The 24,746-nt window shown below is 42.6% G+C and overlaps 1 protein-coding gene across 1 annotated transcript in view; it reads right to left on the bottom strand.

Annotated features, from left to right (window-relative positions):
* rab5c (RAB5C, member RAS oncogene family) overlaps positions 1 to 24,746 on the bottom strand; it is a 55,157-nt gene that overhangs the window by 27,622 nt on the left and 2,789 nt on the right. Inside the window, exon 2 of the mRNA XM_060901983.1 lies at positions 3,566 to 3,890. Coding sequence (XP_060757966.1) covers positions 3,566 to 3,737 — 172 coding nt within the window. The 5' untranslated portion in view covers positions 3,738 to 3,890. The remainder of the gene's footprint in view (positions 1 to 3,565; positions 3,891 to 24,746) is intronic.

Genomic DNA, 24,746 nt, shown 5'->3' with positions numbered 1-24,746 from the left:
TGCCAACAGATATTCAAGGTATAAGTAGATGAAATGAACATAAAAGGGGTCTTATTTTCAACTAAAGTGTACTGCAGATGTAGGGAGTTGAAACATTTTCTGAATGAGCTAGTTGGCCCCTTTAAATAAACGGGTACCTATTCATACAGTGAGATCGCCAAAGTTTAATAAACTGAAAATGCAATAACTGTAATTTTGAAGTAGATGATGTATAGGACATGTGTCGCTTGTGTCTTGTGACTTACTGTAAAAATGATATAAAAGGGTTCAAAATCACATAGTTACAAATATAATAGTAACTTCATATGATGGGCGGCACGGTGGTGTAGTGGTTAGCGCTGCCGCCTCACAGCAAGAAGGTCCGGGTTCGAGCCCCGTGGCCGGCGAGGGCCTTTCTGTGTGGAGTTTGCATGTTCTCCCCGTGTCCGCGTGGGTTTCCTCCGGGTGCTCCGGTTTCCCCCACAGTCCAAAGACATGCAGGTTAGGTTAACTGGTGGCTCTAAATTGACCGTAGGTGTGAATGTGAGTGTGAATGGTTGTCTGTGTCTATGTGTCAGCCCTGTGATGACCTGGCGACTTGTCCAGGGTGTACCCCGCCTTTCGCCCGTGGTCAGCTGGGATGGGCTCCGGCTTGCCTGCGACCCTGTAGGGCAGGATAAAGCGGCTAGAGATAATGAGATGAGACTTCATATGATAATATTAACCACTGGTTATTTCAGAGAGGAAAAAAATGGGGACACTATTGCTTCCATTCGGGACAATACAACACAGAATTCGGGACCACTGAGGGACACAAAGGAAAAAAGTTAATTTCGAGCCCTGGTGGTGGCAGCGCTGAAGTCGGATATTTGAGGCTGATGCTCGCAGCCTTTAGCAAAAGCAACATGCTTGGCGCTCTTCATATGAGAGTCCACCGCTCTTATCCCCATTGTGCCCGACTTAAAAGTCTTACAGCATGCTACACAGTATGCCTCGTTGGCATCTTTGGGTACAGCTTTCAGCCACCACGAGTATTTTGCATCTTGCAGCCAGTCGTCATTAAATTTACATTTACCCACTGTGGCTCGGACTACCCTCCATCAACAGATCAGGCACTGAGTGGTTGTCAAGCACGCGTGCGTCTAGCAACTGGTGGATTCGGAGCCTGCGCGGTATAATTGTGAGCATCAAAAATGATTAAACCCATCCAAAGTGTACCGCATTTTAACGATATGACTGAGCAAAATCTCCATAAATTTAAGATTGAAAATTTAAGACCACGGGGTTTGAAATTGAAGACAATTTAAGACTTTTTAATGGCCTTATTTTAGGAAAATTAAATTTAAGACTTAAGGACCCGCGGCCACCCTGCACTAGTCTGGCTAACGTAACTTCAAAGCTCTGTGAGCATTTGGTCTGGCAAAGATATTAAGCCCAACCGTTTCCCAAAGGCATGGTTGACCCGCCTCCCTGAAATGCCTCAGTTTGCTACTGGTTGAAGCCAGAAAAGGCTGTGACGAAGCTTAAACCAATCACATCACTCTTTCCTCTGACGTATGTGACGCGACGGAAACTGCTTGAGTAACAGGAAGAAGATAAATACCTCCAGGGCTGCTCTTTGCTCCGTTTTCAATGAGAACTTCCCGTTGAATGCTTTCAACACAGCATCTACCGCTGTGTCAAAGGCTTGCCGCTGCTCCATGTTCGTAATGTTTCTAGTGAATGAAGCGCTTCCGGCATAGATTCTGTAAACAATCTATGGCTTCCGGTCGCAGTTCTACTACGTCACTGCCTTGAACACGCCTCTACCCAGGGCCGTTGGAGATGCTCAAAGTTGATTGGCTCCCGATTTTTCAGGAGCTTGGAAGAGCTGTAGATAGCTTGCCTTGCCCGACTAAGTTCGCAACAGGCCCCCGTGTTGCGCCACACTTAGGATGGGCGGGTCCAGGCTAACCCTGCACAGGCTAACAACCGAGAAACTAATGGCCCTTTTCCACTACCCTTTTTCAGCTCACTTCAGCCCGACACGGCTCGCGTTTCGACTACCTCAGAGCAGCACGACTCGGCTCGCTTCAGCCCTGCTCAGCACCCAAAACTCGCACGGTTTCGGAGTGGGGCTGAAGCAAGCCAAACCGAGCCGAGTGGGGCTAGGGGCGTGAGGAGACACTCCCCTGTGCACTGATTGGTGAGGAGGAGTGTCCTCACATGCCCACACACACCCCGCGAGCACGCTGGGATCTGTAAACACCGTAAACCCGGAAGAAGAAGAATTACGAGAATTTCTGAAGCCTTATGCGCCTCGCCTCATCTATACGCTCTTGCCAGTATCTGTTGGCGTTGTCGGTGACAACAAGCCACAGCACCAAGACCAGCAACACTAACGACTCCATGTTTATTGTTTACTATCCAGGTCGTGAGACTACCGCTTAAAAGGTCACTGATGTCACCGTTTGCGCCACCTAACGACATCACGTGACGTCCACCCACTTTCGCTAACTCCACCCAATGTGTCCACCCACTTCCAGCCAGCATGGTTCAGCACGGTTGTAGTCGAAATGCAACTCCAACAGCCCCACTCAGCTCGACTCAGCCCAACTCAGCACGGCACGGCTCAGCCCGACTCAGCCGCGTTGGTAGTGGAAAAGCGGCATAAGATTTCTTCCACGCTGCACGCTCGCAACAGTATTCTTCACCCAGACTCCAGTATTCATTTCCCTTTGTAATTTACTCAATTACTTTGAAAATCAACATCGACAACTCCACACAACAGAGCGACCTGGCAGCCTGCCGCTAATCCCTTGCAAAATCCTTTGCCCTGTTGCTTTTTTGGTGTGTCTAGCTAAGTCTTGGCTGAGCTCAAGTCCCAGCTCTAATAGTAACAGTTCGCCACTGATTAGTATGCAAACAGCAGTATGTATGGTGTCCGAATACTCGGCAAGCATCTTATAGTCGTCGATCGGTACCTAGATGATCTACTACAGCCGTATTATGCAAACGCATCACACTATGCTACACGATCCCATAATTTAGCTGGAAGCTAAGAAGAATTATTCCCTGGGGAAAAACAAAGACGATAGCTGTCCGAGTGGCGTACAAATGTATCAGGAATTGTTTAAACATTTCTACCATTGTAGAAATGTATACATTTTTAAAAGTTCATGGCGTACATGGGTGGAGTACGTCATCGGTGAACATTCGGGTCTTCACAAAAATAGCACGATCACATGACTAGTGCAAGCTCTATCTTAACGCCATGCCTCACCTGCATTTTGGAAATCAAACTTTTTTTTTTTTTAAACAAACACTGAAACTAGACTGACTGAAGGCTTATACAGGTATGTATACCATTTTATATCAGAGAGAGAGATTTTTTTATATACGTTACTGCTAATCAAATTCACTATAAGGAAAAAAAAGGTAAGTTCTATTCATTTTCTAGATTATGATTAACATGATCATGATTTGAATCCTTCAATAAATCAATCATTGACTCGTACACAAGTGGATGTTAAAGTAGCTGTAAAGAGCCACATCTGATATCAAACGTGTTCATTTAATAAAACTCTGACCACACACACACACACACCTCCGATGGTGCTCTCCTGGTACTCGTGGAACTGGCCCTTGACGAAACGCAGTACCAGGCTGGACTTGCCCACGGCCGACTCTCCCAGCAGCACCAGCTTGAACTGGCAGATCTTGTTGGCGGCGGCGGCAGTCGTGCCGTTGGTCCGCGTCACTCCTACTCGCCCCGCCATGCCAGCACTAGAGGAGAGCAGGCTGGGCTAACACCGCGACTGGAGCTCAGCAAGGACACGGAGGACGAGAGGGGGAGCAGAGGACACCAGGATCGAGACTGGCTTGAGGACGATGGATGGAAGGAGGGATTAGCAGTCACAAGTGGAGGAAGCCTAGAAAAAACACAAAACACCACATCATTACAATCTTAAAAAAAAAAAATTCAGAATTCCTCATTAACGTATAAAAGTTAAACCTCAACAAAGCTTCTGCAACCACGTTAACCTTCAGGAGGAGGATTTCTCCAACAAATCCCACACATCCACAACAGGAGTCGTTTTCCTTTCAAGGCAGCGTTTCACAGAAGCTGAAAGTGTCGTCTCATTTGCGACAAACTCAACCAGAAAGTCTGTTGCTTCAGCACATCTTATAAAATGACGATTTTTTTTTTTTTTTTAAGCCACCATGTTGAGCAAGTGCTAGTTTCTTCTTTGAGTCACACACGGAACTGAACCCTGGCGTCTACACAGAGCTGCTGAATGATAAAAATACCTTGGGAGAACATTCATGATGCAGGGACTCGCTGGGGTCATCAGCCTGATTGTGAGATGTTTGTGAGGCGACTTTTTTTCTCGTTTCCGGTTGAGAGCATGTCATGCGCATTCTGGCTGCCGCTTCTCACCGGAGCTTTTTTTTAAATATACATTTTCTCTCTTTTTCAATTTATTTTTTGTGTGTGTGTGTGTTTGTGTAGTTTGATGTTTGAGTGTTTTGTCTGCCGGTTGTGGTGTGGCTCCGGACCCAGTTTGGGCGTTGGTTCCCTCCAGGCCTTGGTTCGCCGTGGGCGATGCCTGCACTCCCAGCTGTGGACTGCAGTGAGCTCGCTGCTCATTTTACATCGTGGCTGTCCAGCGCTCTGCGCTTTAACGCTTGGCGTGATGTTCCGAGCGATGTTGCTCGGTGGCGTCGCGGCGGCTGTGCAGGCGGTTTGGGACACACCAGCGCTCTGCGTGGCGGAGCTTCTCTGCTCGCTTTGTGGATCCACGGCGTGGTGTTCGAGTGATGTTGCTGGCGGCGGCGCGGCGGCTGTGCTGGAGATGTGGGACTCGTTTTCATGCACCTTTTTGGTGGGACTGTGGCTGCTACACCACTGGAATTACATCTTGACCCCTACTTGGTGGGCTTTTTACTTTTATTTTTTATATATTTATTCATGGGCGGCACGGTGGTGTAGTGGTTAGCGCTGTCGCCTCACAGCAAGAAGGTCCTGGGTTCGAGCCCCGGGGCCGGCGAGGGCCTTTCTGTGCGGAGTTTGCATGTTCTCCCCGTAGGGTATTAGGCAGAAAAAGAAATTTACCAGTCAAAAAGAATATTTTATATAATCCTGATAAGCGCCGCAGGTGCGAAGACGAGCGCCGCAGGCGCGAAGTCCCTCTAGGGGGGTCTGGGGGCATGCCCCCCCAGAAAATTTTTGAAATTTAGACTTCATTTCCTGCATTCTAGGACATTTTCAGGGTGAAATGGCGTGTAATTTTTGATCAGAAATATTGCATATTTTTACTTTGTATTTTTTTCAGTTTCACTCCTGAATGTATCAGATGTATGTATGGTGTTTGATTTGGTAACAAAAGTGAAAAGAAAATAAACAACAATGAATTGTATATAATCTTTTGATCTAGTTACAGTATTTAATAAAAAAAAAAAACCAACAGTATTCTATTTTACCATACCCCAATGAACCCCCCTTGTTAATCAATGTATCACACATACCTTTTCTGTCTTTTTGTGGAAAAACGAATCAGTTTTTGTCACATTCAATTTGGGGCGTTTGTTGGGATTCATCTTGATCCAGAAGAGTGAGTCAGCAAAAAAAAATGCGGTTCTCCCGCCAAGAAAGAGGAAACTACAACGCAGGGTGTTTGGCAATTTTCGACCAATCAGAATTCGCGATTTATTCAGTCCGCATGTTACAAGATTCAGTGCGGGCCAAAATGGCGGAAACGATGAAATATTCTGATTTTTCATTTCAAGTTTTCAGTATTTTTCGTATTAAACTGTGTTTCTTACGATTTGTAAATGATGGCGGAACCACACACGGACTGGCCATCGGGAGTAGCGGGAGTTTTCCCAGTGGGCCGGTGGTTCAGTGTGGGCCAGCGGAGAAAAAAAAAAAAAAAAACAGTTGCGCGCTGGCCTTTAATATGATAAGCAATGTTAACAGTTTCTTTAACAAACTGTTAACATTGCTTATCATATTAAAGGCCAGCGCGCAACTGTAATAAGCAATGTTAACAGTTTGTTAAAGAAACTGTTAACATTGCTTATCATATTAAAGGCCAGCGCGCAACTGTTTTTTTTTTTTTTTCTCCGCCGGCCCACGCTGAACCACCAGCCCACCGGGAAAACTCCCGCTACTCCCGATGGCCAGTCCGTGTGTGGGCGGAACATAACTGGATTTATCGGATGACATGTGGGAGTATTCATGTGCGAAAATTTTCGGCATTATCGTCCGTTTCAGTATCCGTCTGTGTGTATACTTGCCCGTTGAAATCGGCAATCGCCCGTCAAATTTACGGGTGGACGGGTCTCTGCCTAATACCTTATCTCCCCGTGTCCGCGTGGGTTTCCTCCGGGTGCTCCGGTTTCCCCCACAGTCCAAAGACATGCAGGTTAGGTTAACTGGTGACTCTAAATTGACCGTAGGTGTGAATGTGAATGGTTGTCTGTGTCTATGTGTCAGCCCTGTGATGACCTGGCGACTTGTCCAGGGTGTACCCCGCCTTTCGCCCGTAGTCAGCTGGGATAGGCTCCAGCTTGCCTGTGACCCTGTAGAAGGATAAAGCGGCTAGAGATAATGAGATGAGATTATTATTATTAAATTCAGGTTATCATCACTAATCACAAAGTAGAGCAGAGCGTTCACGTCGGATCTGATCGACCATCCTGAGACACGCCCGTGAGTTTCTGAATGAAGTCTGTGTTCTGCCAGAGAACTTTTAGTTCATTACTACTTGACTTAAAAAGGATACTCACGAGAACTGAACATATCGTTAGAATATTGATTGTTATCCACTGTGTCACAATACACTTTTTAAAAGATGGCAGTGCCAAGTGATACAGTTCTTCTAAATTGATCACCTTTAACAACGTTTGCTTAAATGACAAACAAAAATGACAGTAGTTGCTGCCATTTCTGCCTCGTTATAGCTTCAAAAGTTGGCAGTAACAAACATGACCACTCTCATTTGCTTCCAGGACAAAATAACAGTCATTTCTGCCCCATTTCCTGTGTCTCAGCGGTCATTTAAGCTATTTCTGCTTCGTGTTCGCCTTTGTTAGTTATGCTGACCTCACTAGAGTCAGAAAACTCTACACTTTATATATATATTTAAAAAAAAATAAAGCAGTAATGAAAATGACCTACGGCAAGCCATAAACAACTCTGAAGAACTGAAGAAAAAAAATCTTGCATAAATGACTGGTAACAAAAATGACTTGCATTAAAAGGTGCCGACTGCAAATTCATCAGATTTTTTTTTTTTTTTTTTTTTTAAATTGTGCATGTCATTTTCCTCTGTCTCGCAAGAACATCATCATGTGAACAAGATGTGGTCGTTTTAATGCCCAGACAGTCACTTTCCTCCGCTTTGGGACCGAATATCCTCCCTCCTGAGGTAAACAGTACGGCCCAATGGAAATAGCCATACGTGAGGAGCTTGAACTAATTAGCACAACTATGTAACTGCGTCATACCAAGATGGCGACGTGCGGAAAACATCATGACTCTGCATCGACCTCGGAGAATTTTGAGTCGCACGGATGTAATTTGTGATTGACGTTTGCAAATAGATCCGTGAAACAAAAGCCAAATATCTCTTTTCTCTGTTAGTGCTTTCGTGTTCTTGCTTCTTTCTCTGTAAGATCAAAACATTAGGTGTACAACTCCATGGTCGCTACCGTGGACTCAAGCCCATGCAATTTAAAGGACATGGGACATGAAACATAAATGCACGCTATATCAGTTTCTTTCCATTAAAAATATGAAATAATTGCATCAACAAATACAAAATTATCTATTAAATTCAGCAAAATCGTTATATTCGTGATGATTATATGGCATTTCTGCTCGAGCTCCGATATGCATATTTTACAACCGGAAGAGCCGCCGTCACGTGATCATACGTCACAAAAACTTTCAGGTACAGCACAAGCGGGTAGATGAATATGGAGAAGTGTGAATCGTGATGATGACGAATGCGACAAAATAGTTTTTGTGTCTTGGATTGTTTCGTTTTTAGAGTGTTTAACGTACATTGAACATCATGGTGTATTGCGACCTCCCAGTCAGTCAGACGCGCTGTCACTCCTGTTAGCAATGTAGCTAGGCTCAGTATGGCCAATGGTATTTTTTGGGGCTGTAGTTAGATGCGACCAAACTCTTCCGCGTTTTTCCTGTTTACATAGGTTTATATGACCAGTGATATGAAACAAGTTCAGTTACACAAATTGAAACGTGGCGATTTTCTATGCGATGGAAAGTCCGCACTATAATGACAGGCGTACTAACACCTTCTGCGCGCTTCGGCAGCGCATTGATACCTTCACTCGGAGTTGTACCATTATTTTTTAGACAGGGCGGACGGACCAGGGCATTCGCCCGCCTGGCCGTGCCCAATGAGGAGCGCTCTCGGCCGGCTTGGGAGGCAGACGGCAGCCCCTCCTGGAAGTGTGGTTTTACCATGGGCCTCATGCGGTAAGGATCAGTATTATAATTTTGGGTGTATCAATTATTGATTATCATAATTCTGACTCGTTTCGCCATTTTGAATGTTTTCATCTCGGACTCTGGAAGCATTGTATCTCAATCAATCTCGAAAAATATCAGCAAAAAAAACTAGCTTGCAACGGACTTTAGCTAGATCTATGATGAACTTTCAATGTCTCATCTCATCATCTCTAGCCGCTCCATCCCTCTCCAGGGTCGCAGGCAAGCCGGAGCCCATCCCAGCTGACCACGGGCGAAAGGCGGGGTACACCCTGGACAAGTCGCCAGGTCATCACAGGGCTGACACATAGACACAGACAACCATTCACACTCACATTCACACCTACGGTCAATTTAGAGTCACCAGTTAACCTAACCTGCATGTCTTTGGACTGTGGGGGAAACCGGAGCACCCGGAGGAAACCCATGCGGACACTGGGAGAACTCCACACAGAAAGGCCCTCGCCAGCCCCGGGGCTCGAACCCAGGACCTTCTTGCTGTGAGGCGACAGCGCTAACCACTACACCACCGTGCCGCCCCAACTTTCAATGTATGATACAAAAATAATACTTCTTTCAACAGATCATTAGCCTTTGAGCAGAATTGTTTTTAACTTACCAGGAAGTGTTATCGAGCCGACCGCTTTCAGTTTCATGGGGACTGAATGAACTCTCACTCTCAGAATCATCTGACCCGTCAGAGTAAAGACAAGATCTATGTTCATGTGAATTTCCAGCTATCGGTTCGAATTGATAGGGTCTAACTTCACATCTCTGTGAAACATCGGGAATGTCACTGTCGATGGTGTCCATTTCGGTAACCTGTTTACATTAGATACCCAAGCGCTGGCTCCTTGGAAAGTTTTTGTGACGTCACGGGCCACGTGACCGCTTAGCTAATTAACGAATCATTGTTTTACGCTAATGTATAAAAAAAAGTTGAATAATGTGACGATTTTCACATTTTTGACGCCCTGCAGTGATTTAGATGGCATTTCTTATGTCCTTTATACATAATTATACCCAGAAAGAAAAAAAATCCATGTCCCATGTCCTTTAAGGCTCAGACAGCCAAGCGCTAGCTAGAATGATTTAGTTATCTGACCAGAAAAATGACACGCCATCCAACCTTGCTTTATCTTGCAGTTGCATCCACTACGCAGGCTTGCTTTTTCTTTTCCGCTGGCTTTTAGCTGGACGGAGAGCCGAGTCCGCCATGTTTGCTCACGCCGACTTGTTTTGGTTAAAAGTCGGTCAAACAAACACGCCCCATGGTGGTCACATGACATTGCTGCTTGCTTGCTTGGGCAATCTCCGGAATCATAAAACGCGGGACTCTTTATCTCGGCAAAACATTTACACGCAGGATGCACTGTGCGCGCGCAGCAGGTAAACATCTCGAAACTCCAAGAGCAATAGAAATAGAACAATTTACCCAGAATTCAACTTTGCAGTCAGAACCTTTAAGCTACAACTCTGCCTTTTCAATTCAAATCCTTGTCCATCTCCTTTATTTTAGTAACATTTGTTGCTTATATCCATACGTCACAATTACTGGCACCCCTAACAGACAGCACATCTACTACAACACTTGAGACTAGATAATAGAGTATTTAAAAAGTTATTAAACCATTACACCTTGCTAGTTCTCCCATGAACGTTCCGAATAACATCCAGACGCACAATTATGCGGATCTTCGTGTCCTCTTTGGTACAAAACTTCCTTGTCCCTGCACTGAGTGAAACATCCAACACCACTAAAGACCACAACTCAGCACTGGGGTGATTCTATAATGACCAACGCACACTTGCACAAAATGACTCAAAACAGGAATGACTCAGGCTTACAACACCGATGCAAGATCATAAAGTCACTGTGAGCAAAGAGATGAAGAGCCCGGATGTTTTATTTTATCAACTATGCACATTGTACTGCTTCTCCTCTTGTGCTTGAGGGTGTTGTGTATTTACTTTCATTTGTTCAGCGCAGATTTATTTAATCTCTACTCTAGAGGATTTATCCACAGGGACATTTCAAAGAGAAAGTTAAACATATTGTCTAACCATCTAGAGTTAAATAACGGCACGTTTTCTAACACATCAGGGAAAGAAAGCAGTTTTTGGTGCAGTTTGTTTGTTTGTAAGCAGGACTGCACTTGATCTACTGACGAGATTTCCATGAAACTTGGTGAAAGGACCATGGAAGAACCCATTAAATTTTGAAGCAGCTCCAAATCACAGGGCGGATCCACGAATTTAGCTTCATTATTACTAATTGTTGTGAGATACGGCATTAGTCCTCTGCACTCTCAGATAGAGCTGCAACGATTCACCACAGTGCACCGAAAATCGAGTTTGTACCTGCTGTACCGATTATGTAGCCTAGTAAACTAGACCCACCCGCCTGGCGGCCAAAAATATTTTTGCCTAGCAAATGGGTCTAGCCTTGCACCATATAAACAAAAACACCCCGGGCATCAAATCGTGCCCGCCAAATCACAATGCAAGGTTTTTGTTTGGATTCTTTGGGCGGGCTTTTGCAGGAGTGACGACAAAGCTGCACGACGCTGGAGAAAGCACAGCAGGAAAGATGGCTACGGGCTAGTGAACAGCGCGCGTTTGACTCCGCTTTGGAATCAGTTTTAGAAGAATTAGACTTGTAGTTTTCGTTGAAACATGAGCAGGAAGAGGCTCTCCGCTCATTCCTTTTCAAGAAGGACGTTTTCGCTGTTTTGCCGACCGGCTATGGCAAAAGTCTGATCTACCAGCTGGCTCCGCTCGTAGCCAAAAGGATGGGGCTTGTTTGTGCAGTACGAAGAATTAATAAACAGCTTTGAAACATTACTTTTTGATTGTTTCTTATTTTCCCGTTATTTTAAATTTAAGGGAAATTATTTCACCAAACACCACTAAATAAAAACTCTCAAAAACAGTTTAAGCAAACCCTTGAAAAACACTTGGAAAAAAAATGTGTATGTGGTACAGACTCCAAACTTGTGGTCATTATCTCCAAACTTCTTAATATCTAGAACCTGTTTATTAATTAATACGCATTTTGAAAAATTACTTAATTTCAAGGCCTCCCCCACTGCTTTCTGTCGCTCTGACTACGTCACAGTTGCGCTGATTGGTCAGAGCGTTGGCCTATACGCATAGAGACAGTTTGAAAGACAGCGGTTTGTTCCTCCTACCCACTTCAGAAATGTCTACGGATCGAGGCCAGACTAAATATTCACATTTAGCCTGGCTTGCCAGGCTACCGATTATGGATCCATGTAGCTGTATTTTCGGCTCGATTCGGCGACAGTATGTATTTCAATTTTTACTGATTTATAAAACGCACTTTTACTGCGCAACACTTACATTGTTAAATCGACGCGAGAAACAGGGATGAGAATGGGACATTTAAAAAACTCTGAAATGCCTGGCCGGTCTAGGGGGCATTTGCCCAATTCACAATCCCCCTTTTCCATATACGTATATTATATTTATATATATATATATATATATATATATATATATATATATATATATATATATATATATGAATGAATGTTTTCAAATTCCATGACGGTTTAAAACGTTTATAAACTTTATATATTTATTTTAGTTGCAAGGATGGACGGCGATGGAGCAGACAGAGAGCCGGAAAACAACTTCCTCCAAAAAATTTTTTTTTCTATTTTCAAAACTTTTCTTAAAATAGTGCAAATATTTACAGTGCGCCAACCAAAAGGTTCAAATTGCCAAAAAGAAGACTATACAAACAAAATAAGAAAACACAAAAATAAAGAGGCTTCAAGTCTGCCAGACTAAATCAAAAAGACCCTGAACAAAACTATTAGCCAGCCAAACCACAGCACCTTCAAACAAGACGTTCCAACCACAACTGAGGCTCTGGAGCTACTGCAGAGCTTACATACCCGCAGCCCCGCCCGCAGTTGAGCCCAAATTGCAAAATTAATCAATCAACTAAATAATGACATCCTAAATACAAAATAATTTAAAGAAACAAACACAAAATATACAAACATCCAAAATAATTTTCATTAACCAAAAACCCTTCAGTGCATAGTAAAATACATGTTTCCTCAACACCAGTAAAACACCCCCGTTAAAATAGTCTGTTCTACCAAACACCCGCGAAACCCCTTCATAACAAGCCAATGGTACAGTCCCTCGGTTTCTCACAACAAACAGGAAGTATGTGGAGTTCGCGTAATGAGTTACTGAAAACTGTTGTGTATTATAAAAAGGCTAGAACTAAATAAACTTGACGTTAGAAATAACCGGTTTGTACGCGTTTCCTAGACCATAGACGATGCTTAACAGATGGGAGATGAAAATGCTTAGAAATGTGTGATGCGTTTTACATGAGTGGAGCCAAACAAATGTTACTAGAATGCCGGTCGGCCTTTCCCTGCACTCGTAACAAATGCTGCTCTCGTTAGAAACTATGGCAAACGGTGGAGTATGAAATGCTTGAAAACCAGTAATATCCATACAGAAAACAGTAATGGCAAAAATGAAGTGCAACTCACAGCGACAGGTCAGCCAAGATGTTTGAACGTTGCCAGCAGATTACTGCCTATGCGCTGTGCGCTTGCGTGAGAGGCGCGTGTGTGCGCGCGAGCATCACGGCTCACTCCGTGACATATATCGTGAGCGATAATGGAGGTAACCGTAACGATATATTAGATTCCTCCTGACTATCTTTGACAATTTAAGTAAAACGTACCTTTGTGCTTTTTTGTTTTGATGCGCTCCTGGATGTTTCTAGCTCCTGTGTTTCCATAATTGATCATATCTGAGCACAGAATACACAGAACCTTTCCCGGCACGTCCACTTTTCGGATATGTTCTGTTAGGCACGTCGTCACAGTTTGTGTCCTTATCTGCACGGTAACGCTAATATCGAGCCATGCCCATCGGAAACAGTTCTTTATCCCGTTCGATTTCCCTGGCACGATCCTCATTTTTGCGGTCCAAAACTTTCGCCATATTGGCGAAGTAACTGAAAACTAACCAAAATAACTAGAACTTAAGAAGTGATCAAAACCATGTACGTGTAGCTTGTTTCTCCGTGAATTGTAGAAGTGAGATGAAACTAGCGCCAAAACGTTGCCGGAAATCGTCGTTAGCATAAATATTGAAGAAAGCAACGACGATTTCCGTTATCACAGCTGCAACTAATTTTGCGATGAGCGTTGCCGAAAGATGCTGGTGGGCAGTCGGTCGGTCCTGCCTGCTTGTGCCACCACAAGCCTCGCCTCGCGCCGACCCCTACCCCCCGAAATTTTCTCAACGGGTTTACACGTTTCACAAAAATGACATTTTCAGCGGGAAAAACTCGGAATTCCGCAGATCCGCGGAAAATTCTCATCCCTGGAGAAAGCAATCGGCTGGAATAGAGCACAGTTTTGCTTCCAAATAAAACGTGCAATTTGATTGGTTTGGCTCCTTGCTCTTGTCCAATCATAGTAGCCGACACTTTACATGGCAACGCCATTGCTGGGCACCAAAATGGCAGAAGCCAAGCTTAAAGAGCCTGCGTTTCATCTTAAATCGAAAGTTTGGCTACATTTTGGGTTTCGAGAAGACACGAAGGACATTGCAACGTGCCGCACGTTATGTTGATGCCAAGTATAAGGGAGGGTCAACTACAAACCTCGCAAATCATTTAAAACGAAAACACAATGTGGATTTCAACGAAGTAAGTGCTGCCGAATCGAAAACTGAAAGTGTTACAAAAAGTAGTAAAACCAGGTACGCAGGGACAGTTAAAACTGACTGATGTGAATAGACCAAAACTGAATGAAACTAGAAATAAAGCCATTTCGAAGGCTATTGGTGGCTACCTCGCCTATGATATGCGGGCATACTCCACCGTACAGACTGATGGGTTTAAAAACATGATAAATGTCCTTGAGCTAAGATATTCCATTCCTAGTAGGACATGTTTCAGCAAATGCTCCGGAATTCATCAGTTCAAGTTGTCAAAATATCCTTATTTTAAATATTTTGTTTTAAGCATTTTATACTTTCATACCCTGCTCCCTCAACAACATTTGGAAAGTTTTTATCTTTCCAGACAAATTTCAATGGGATTGTTAATTCAAGTTTAAAATCTGAGGTTTGTTTGTCTTTTATATTTAGTTGCAGAATCAAAATTAATTGAATCGAAGGGTCTGAATCGTAGAGCCTCCCATTTTCCGTTTCAAAAAACATTAAATTCCGTTTCAGACAATTAGTTTCAGTTATATGCTCAAATTAGGGATGTTAACCGATGACCGTTTCACCGAATCAACGTCAACCGGTTAATTTTTTTTTGGTTGTTAAAAAAAAAAAAAAAATCAATCGTTTTGAAGCGGAGAACCTGGAATTCTGCGTTGCAAACGCTTGGGGCATGCCATGCGGTGTAAGGACGACAGCTGACAAATCAGAAACACCCATTCAGTCATGTCCCGCCCTCCCGCCCCAGTTGAAGACAGCTGCCACTCGGCGAAAGAAAAGTCTCAGTGTTGGATTACATCTTACTACGATGTTAACCAGGTACGTATCATCAAGGAAATTCTTGACTATCAAAGAAACAAGAACACGGCGCATGAATGAAGTCGATGGTTGATTAGTCTGGTGAATATTAATGTCAACGTAATAAGAATACACAAGATCTGAACTAAAACCTGGTTACTCACTGATGTTACTTAGCATCAGAGAGTTGCTATATTAGCTTAGCGGCTAATCAGGTCAGCTCCAGCTATCCCATTCCCAATGGCTGTGCACAATTAGCAGCCATGTAACCGTAATATCAGTAGCTGGAAAACAATTGCAGTATGAGGTCTCTGTGTCTCACTTCGAAGAAAAGTGCCTAGTCCGTAGCAGTATGCAATATCAACACAGCCTACTGCAGTTAACCGTAAACACCAGGGGCCGTATCGCTAAAACGTCCTATCTTCAATGAAAAGTTAAGATGGGACAAGTGTATGATAGGATTGTTTTCAATAGGCTACTCAATGCAAGCACCGGCAGTGACTGAGCTAAAGCTTGCCGCTTAGACTGATACTGGTAACGGCGTTATAACGATTGTAGCTAATTAATTAGATTACCCGGCGTTATAACAGCCTTTATTTTAACGCCGTTATTCCCATCACTGAATGTTATGTACTTCTTCTAGCACTTGACTTTATTTTCAACGCCATCATGGCCAACTGAAACTGTCTCTAAGGCCAAGTTTACATTAGATCGTATCTGTCTCGTTTTCTTCGTGGATGCACTGTCCGTTTACATTAAAACGCCTGGAAACGGGAATCCGCCAGGGTCCACGTATTCAATCCAGATCGTGTCTGGTCCGGTGCTGTGTAAACATTGAGAATACGCGGATACGCTGTGCTGAGCTCTAGCTGGTGTCGTCATTGGACAACGTCACTGTGACATCCACCTTCCTGATTCGCTGGCATTGGTCATGTGACGCAATTGCTGAAAAACGGCGCGGACTTCCACCTTGTATCACCTTTCATTAAAGAGTATAAAAGTATGAAAATACTGCAAATACTGATGCAAATACTGCCCATTGTGTAGTTATGATTGTCTTTAGGCTTGCCATCCTTCCACTTGCAAGTGGTAAGTGACTTGCGCACAGCGGCTCAGTCCCGAATCACTGCTCGTGCACTACACTCGCGCGCTCTGAGCTGCGCAGGGCTGGAGTGCGCACCCTCCAGAGGGCACTCGCTGTTCAGGGCGGAGTGATTTGGAGCGCAGCCGCTGAGGAGGAAGCGATGAGCCTCACTGAGACATTTCAACTTACGTGCCGAATTAGTCATGTGATTAGCGTATCCGTGTATTGGCGTTGCTGTGTGCACGCGAATCCTGTATTGGCGTTGCTGTGTGCACGCTAATCGTTTTTAAAAACGTTAATCTGATGATCCGTTGATACGGTCTAATGTAAACCCCACCTAAGCTGGAGCCATTTGTCCTCCGCTCCAATACAAACCCCTCGACATCAGTGCCGCGTTTGACTAAATGTTTCACACTACAGAAAAGGTAATGTGAGTAGAGGGCAACGACTGGGACTGAATGTGTGGATGCTTGCGGTTAGATTTAGAATAGATTCTAATAAGTCCAATTCTAGAATTTTAAACTCATAGGTTAACCGACTTTAACCGGCTAATGAGGCTCGGTGGTCGGTCAAGATTTTTTTTTAGTTTTCGCCATCCCTAGCTCAAATGACAACTAAATTGGCATTTTTAGATTTTCAACATATAAAATACATAATTCAGAATCAGAATTCTTAAGTACATGTAATAAATGCATGAAATTTTATGTTTCAGGTAACTGGTGTTGGGAGGCATCTGCATGTTTGTTGTCCTTGTGCATCTCTGCCTGTAATCCTGCTTTACTGGCCTGCTGTAGTACAACTTCATATAAAGCTTTAAACTTTCTGTACACAGTAATATCTTAATGCACCTTAGAATCAACACGAAATTTCACTTCACTGAAAGTGTTTTTCATTTATTTAAGACTGTAGTTAATTAGTGCTGTTAACTTGATTGTTGACTGGCTCCTGCTATTTTCTTTAAAACTTTATATTGCATATTAATACTTTTATGGTTATCCTTACTCTTTATACATGTACATTTTAAATAAAACAATCGCAGTTATCATTTTATCCATGTTTTTCAAACTTTTATTCGTTGTCATGCTTACGTTTGCAGTGCAACGACAGGTCTAACAGTGTCCATTTAATATACACTTTAAATGATTCAAATTATTTAACAGTTAACTCTTATTAGTTTAATTTACATTTTGCCTGTAAATTATTCATTTAATAATGCACAAGTCTTCAAACTCTTTATATAGAAAATCATTCTTCGGAACATAACTTCTTATTTAAGAACAAACCATTAAATCATGAAAATAATCAGCTGCTATTATATAATAATAAACTGAAAAGCCTTGGTGCAAACTACTAATGGAAATCTGACTGTTCAAAATCACCATTATAATACAGCATTAGGAGTTCCTTTGTGTTTGAAAATATTCCGTGGCCACGCGTTAATAACGCGTGGGAACGAGATCCTATTCCGTGGCCACGACTTGTTTAATGCGTGTGAACGAGATGATTATTAGGTGGCCACGAATTAATAACGCGTGGCCACGAGAAGTGTTAGTCATTTCATCACTGAGACTGTTGACTTTCTGGCATCAGTAGCTTCAGCCGCAAATATGGACAAGTTTGATCTGATTTCGTTTTATTTTAATCTAGGAATGAATTATAATGATATCCTTAAATCACTTGCAGTTAGACATGGAGTAATTCTGAGCAAGAGACACTTAATTCGGCTGCTCAAAAAGCACGGGCTCAAACGTAGACAATATGCTGACCTCGGGGAAATTATAGATTTCATCATGCAGGATAAATCCTGTATTTATTGCACAATTGACAGCCGCTCAAAAACTGGACGTCATCCCATAAGGCTGGAACTTGAATTATCTCGTGGCCACGCGTTATTAATGAGTGGCCACCCAATAATCATCTCGTTCCCACACATTAAGCAAGTCATGGCCACAGAATAGGATCTCGTTCCCCCGCATTAAACAAGTCATGGCCACGGAATAGGATCTCGTTCCCCCGCATTAAACAAGTCATGGCCACAGAATAGGATCTCGTTCCCACGCATTAAACAAGTCATGGCCACGGAATAGGATCTCGTTCCCCCGCATTAAACAAGTCATGGCCACAGAATAGGATCTCGTTCCCACGCATTATTAACTCGTGGCCACGGAATTTTTTTTTTCCACCCATGTCATCAGAGGGGCTCCGTAGATTCCGTTTCTGACCCCAATTTCTGCGATCGCGGAAAATCGGAGGCCCTAGAATCGTGAATCGAATCGAAGTCTTAGTGGATCGTTGCAGCCCTACTAGCTCGAAATGTAACTGGGGCAATAGAAAGCACACACGCAGCCATAAAAGCAAAACAAATCATTATTTCTTCAACAAAAAATTTCACCTTTAGATTATGCGACATGTCAATCCTACGCAGCAATCAGTAGCCTGCTCAGGGCACTATATATGGCAATTTGGGGGGGGGGGGGGGGGGGTGCAAATTACGCTGCATTTAGAAATGGGAAGACAGAGCTTGGTACATTTGACCATGTATTCAATCTACAATATTTGGGGGAAAAACATGAACGCCTTTGTGTTTTGTCTTTTGTTCGCAGCAAGCTAACCAGCTAACCGAGACGAGTGATGTACGTTTTCCTTCTCAAAGCAGCAAACTGTCTAGTCAATGATCGATTTAAACAAGCTAATGTGTCCATGTTGACTGAACTACAGCCATGTTGATCAGACAACACTGGCTGAATTCGGAGCGGAGATCGTCGTCATGCGTTCCCAAGTACGAATTCCCAGTTGTAGGGACGTTTGTCCAAATCTGTGTTTAATTGAATTACAATGTGTGGGATTTAGCAACTATCAGTTGTATTTTATTATAAACTCCTCTGTTCAGATGTGTACTTCTTTAGAAATATTAATAGCTACCGTTTTCAGAGTCGAACCATCAATTTGTATATTTTGCAAAAATGAGTCGTGGGTTTATCTGGGCACCAACTCAATACCTTCACACTTTTAGCCCTTTTCCACTACCCTTTTTCAGCTCACTTCAGCTCGCTTCAGCCCGACACGGCTCGCGTTTCGACTACCAAAAAACAGCACGACTCGGCTCACTTCAGCCCTGCTTAGCCCCTAAAACTCGCACGGTTTTGGAGTGGGGCTGAAGCGAGCCAAACCGAGCCGAATAAGGCTGGGGGCGTGAGCAGACACTCCCCTGTGCACTGATTGGTGAGGAGGAGTGTCCTCACATGCCCACACACGCCCCGCGAGCACGCTGGGATCTGTAAACACCGTAAACCCGGAAGAAGAAGAATTACGAAAATTATGAAGCCTTATGCGCCTCGCCTCATCTATACGCTCTTGCCAGTATCTGTTGGCGTTGTCGGTGACAACAAGCCACAGCACCAAGACCAGCAACACTAACGACTCCATGTCCTCCATGTTTATTGTTTACTATCCGGGTTGTGAGACTACCGCTTAAAAGCTCACTGATGTCACTGTTTGCGCTGCTTAACGACATCACGTGACGTCCACCCACTTTCGCTAACTCCACCCAATGTGTCCACCCACTTCCAGCCAGCACGGTTCAGCGCGGTTGTAGTCGAAATGCAACTCCAACAGCCCCGCTCAGCCCGACTCAGCACCGCACGGCCGCGTTTGTAGTGGAAAAGCGGCATTTGTACACTATTGGTGTTATCTTAACCAGCTTCATGAGGTCGTCACCTGGAATGCTTTTCAGTTAACAGTTGTGTCTCGTCAAAAGTTCTTAAGTGGACGAGTTTCTTGCCTTCTTAATGCGTTTGAGAGCAAACAATTTAAAAAAAAAAAAAAAAAAAAACACAGCAAATAGCCCTATTCATACTACAACTGTAGTAATCCATATCATGTCACGAACAGCTCAACTAACCGTGTCCGAAATCACTCACTCGTTCACTATATAGGGAATTACTATATAGAGGACTATATAGTGAGCTCATTGATAAAATGAGAAAAAAAAAAAAGTTTTCAGACACTACTCCGTCGCGCCGTTATTTACCTCACTACTGCTGCACAATTAAAACGTGCCAGATCAGCCAGCTGGTGGATTTTCAAAAATAAATACACGCATGTATTTTTGTGATAAATCCATATGATACTGAGCGCATTTCCCACATTAATCAATACAAATTACTGTGTGTCTGCTGCATCTTTCAGTTCTTTTAAATCAAGGCTGAATACTTTCTTCTTTGCCGCTGCCTTTTATTAAATCAAAATGTGAAGCTTTTGATTTGATTTCTTTCAGCGCGACCGCAATGCATGATGGGATATATACTGCTTGGTTAGTGACCATCGGTTGTACACTATTTTTCATGATGCATTGTCGGATACTTTGAGTGCACTATATAGGACGTAATAATTCACTATACAAAATGGCAAACTCACTATATAGTGAGCAGGGAGCGATTTCAGACAAGTTAAGTAAAGAGAAATGACATCCATCATTACTTCAAGACATGAAGTGTCTTTATTAATAAAAATAAAGGGAAAAAACATTGAATTAGAAGGCGTGTCCAAACTTTTGACTAGTACTGTAAGTAATCAGATTTGTAGATCACTCTGGATAAAGACGTCTTTCAGTTAAGGTCCGATCCGCTGGCGTATTATTTTATACACACTATATAATGGGAGGGACTTTTAAAGATCATACAAGGAAATTGTGCGTTTTGATCTTTGGCACCAACAAACGATTTTTTTTTGGTATGCCGTTTTAAATGGCACTGATCCAATACTCAGGATTCATATTTTATTTATTCTTCAGAACAGTGAATGTAACTGAATTTAAAAAAAGGGGGGGGGGGCAGCTGTGGGTTTGTGTACATCATATTTATAGCCATTTTCCTGTATTTCTTTTTTTAAAAAACTTCAGTAAAGTGCTGCTTCTTCATTCTAAAAGCCAAGTCGTTTTCTTTAAAAAGGTGATCAAGGTCTCAATAACAGACTCATTAGCGGAAAAGAAAAAGTGGGATTTCTAGTTTTTCCACATTTAAACAAAACATCTCTCAGCTTGTCTGTGCATGCGTGGATTTTTCAGCAAACACCAAAATTTCAGTTTCACCTGTACTGCCTTGCCGTCACCTGATATTTATCAGAATACAAACCAGAAAACTAAAAGTTTTTAATACTTTATTTAAAAAAAAAAAAAAGGTGTATTCTTCATCAGTGCTACTTGTTCAGGAAACAAACCGATGCATCATGAAATTCCTCATCACAAATTTACAGCAATATAAAACTTCAGAAAATGGTGTCCTTTGTTTATATATTTTTTTAAAAAGATATGAACTTTCAGAAAAGCATGTTGAAATTTAAACCCGCCACTTCTGCCAATTCTGAAAAAATCTGACTACAATATCATTTGAGGAAATGCATTTCTTTAGAAACATTTCAGTTGCTCACCATTTCACCCAAGAGTAACATCAGGATTGTGTAACTAAGAACACTAGTTAGAATAGATGACAACCTTGTACTTGATTTACTTACTGTACAGGGTGCTGGGTTTTGGGCTGGGTTTTTTTTTTTTGGCTGCTGGGATGAGGTTTCATTACACAAGTCGCAAAAACATCCAATTCCATTTCACTTCATGAAGAGGAAGGGGGACATTACTGAAAACAAAAATAGGAAATGCTTCCCTGGATCTCAACCCAGTTTCCTGAGAAGCTGCCATGGGGTGTGTGTGTGTGTGTGTGTGTGTGTGTGTGTGTGTGTGTGTGTGTGTGTGTGTGTGGAGAGAGAGAGCATTTGCAAGAGAAGACAATTAGCCTGGGTTTACAGAAGCATTCTGCAATTCAAACAAAAAGATAACACTGTTGCTCACGCAAACACACACCCTTACTTTTAACCAAAGCAAAAGATCTTATTTTTAATCTTATCTTTATAACATCTGAAATATCAAAAATTATACCACTGCGTCGTTTCAAATTCTCAAACCCGACCGGTCAGATTCACTGTCTTTATACCACAGTCAGTGCGTTTACATGCACATAGAGAGAATCGAATTTCTGCCGTTGCTCGACTGAAATCGAAGTTCAAAATGCCATGTATACACCTTAATTCGGCTGAAATTGAACCAAACTTGATTTCTCGGAATCGAGCTACACGACCTAGATTATGCGATTTCTGCCGAGCTACTTAGTGCATGTAAACCCTATCGAGCTATTTAAAATTTAAAAAATTTTATAATTTATATAAATTTTATAAAATTTAGCTCACTTACTGCATCACCAAATACATCTGTTGCACAGCTGTGAATTGTGTACATAAACAAGTAATTGTATGTGTGTGTATATATGTCCAAGATCTGAAGAATGTCAATAAAAACAAAACAATTGAACTTTGTGTGTTTAAGACATAAGTTAAATTCTAAGTAAAAAAAATGGACTTTACAAAAATATACAATTGTGCAAAATAAGTTGTCTTACAAAACAGGGGTCTGCGCAGGACAGTTTGTAGCCATACAGTCTGTTAGAGCAAGCCTAACAGCTTGAGCATGGGACTTGTGAACACGGAACTGCCAGTGTTGCCAGATTGGGAGGTTTTAAGTGCATTTTGGCGTATTTGAACATGTTTTGGGCTGGAAAACGTCAGCAGTATCTGGCAACACTGCTGATAACTTTGTTTATACTCTTGAATAGCTCTTCTTCATGACGACAACCGGAAGTGTACCAACACGATGGGGCGTGTAGCGCCACCTGTGGCTCGGGTGCACGATGTACCTCACACAGCTCGATTTCCTTGTGTGCATGTAGGATTGGATTTCTCTGGCACCCCTGCTGGGACCCTTAGCTCGATTACCGACAGTAGCTCGATTTGGATGTGCATGTAAACGTACTGATTGATGCTGAATTCTCAAATCCGATTGGTCAGCTCTGATGATAGCGCTACACGGGTTTATCTTAATCTAAAACATTGGTTACTGTAGAAACACTCACTCATACACTGCCACATAATCAAGCCTCAGAAGAATAATAAATAATTTGATTTAAAAAAATATTCTCTGAAAGACATCGCATATTTGTTGCTATGGTGATGTTTCTGTAAGGAGACCATTATTTAAGCGAATACTGATGAAAGGAGTCTCCAATATAAATAAAATGCAAGCAATATCATCAACTGATATGTTTTGCGGCCGTTCCACAACGTCAAACATGACTGTAAATGGTTAAAAATGTACGCCATGTGGTCCTAGCTTAATACCACGCTTTATAACACCACCCTTTTATTGATAGAAGAAAACTAACAGCATGCCTGGTCATGTTCTAGTCCTTCCATACTGCAGTCACAATTAACCTTACTATGCTCTGACAGAAAACTCCAAGCGCGCGCACACCTACAAATTAAAAATAATAATAATCCAAACAAGTCTATTTCCCTGTATCCTGAATGTATTATGAGCACTAGATTCCTGATTGTTCCAGTGTGACTGAAAGACTGACATGTGCTTCACATTTATATATTAACCAGTTAATTGCCCTCCACCTGAACGAGCAATGGTTTATAAAAAGTTAACATGACGGGTGGCGAGTTTGACCCTGAGAAACTCCGTGACCGAGACCGACTGAATGAACATCTGCCACCACTATGACTCAACATGATCACCTTAAAAACAGCTGGCTGTAACTGTAGACCATATTAACCAGCTCGAAGTGAAAGAACTGAAAAAGCAGCATGACAGACACCATTTCCAGTTAATCAAATCACACCACGCTGCCCCAATCACAAGTGGCTAATGTGAGATACCTCAAACTGAGCTTGTGCATTTCATTTTCACACAGCAAAGCAAAGAACTACTGAGATGAGACAAAGTGGTGGTGGTGCCTTTGTGCATGCCTGTACATGACCAAAAGCCTACACTACAGTTACCAGAACAACCAGATCACATACTGCATCACATCACATTCAGGGCTGAAGAGATCACGTTGAGCTGCAAATATAAACCCAAAGAGGTCTAGGTATTCTCTGACTGCACCATAAAGACCAAAAGCCCATCCTGGTGCTGGAGCCCAGCATTATGGATGCATCTCATTGCTTGGATCGGCCTACACCCAGTAAGAGCGATATCTACAATAAACCAAGGTCTTTTCAAGGTCATGAGCCACCAAAACAGCTTTGATCCTTTCAGCATGTCTCTGGAGCAATGAGCTCTATTTCTTCCAAAAGATTTTCCTTCAGTTGGTGTTTTAAGGATGGTGGTGGCGGCGAAAGCTATCGGACAGATCACTCCAAAAATCTTCCTTAAGTGTTCAAATTGATCAAGATTTAGTGACTGAAGGTCACAGATGATTTTATCATCAAGCCATTTAGGGAGCTTCTGTGCACAGAGGAGACCACGCCCGTCCAGAGGACCAGGAAAATGGTTTCTCCAGTGGAACAGAGCCACCAGTTTATTTCTTTGTTTTACTTAATTTAGTACGATTATGGACACATCACATGAGACAAAAAGGTAACTTTTGATGATCGGGGGGGGAATCCTTTTTAAAATGGACTTCTCTCATTCATTTTTTTTAATATTATATAAATAAAAATATTGTAAACAAATTTAGAAAATAGAAAATCTTGAAACAACAACTGGTTGAAAATGGTATTACCAGTTCAGTCAGAGTGGTTAAAAAGCAGGCCGAC

Source organism: Neoarius graeffei, chromosome 20 (assembly GCF_027579695.1).
Source record: "Neoarius graeffei isolate fNeoGra1 chromosome 20, fNeoGra1.pri, whole genome shotgun sequence".
Lineage (NCBI taxonomy): Eukaryota > Metazoa > Chordata > Actinopteri > Siluriformes > Ariidae > Neoarius > Neoarius graeffei.
The sequence above is the reverse complement of the archived record's forward strand: the minus strand, read 5'-3'. Positions and strand labels throughout refer to the sequence as shown.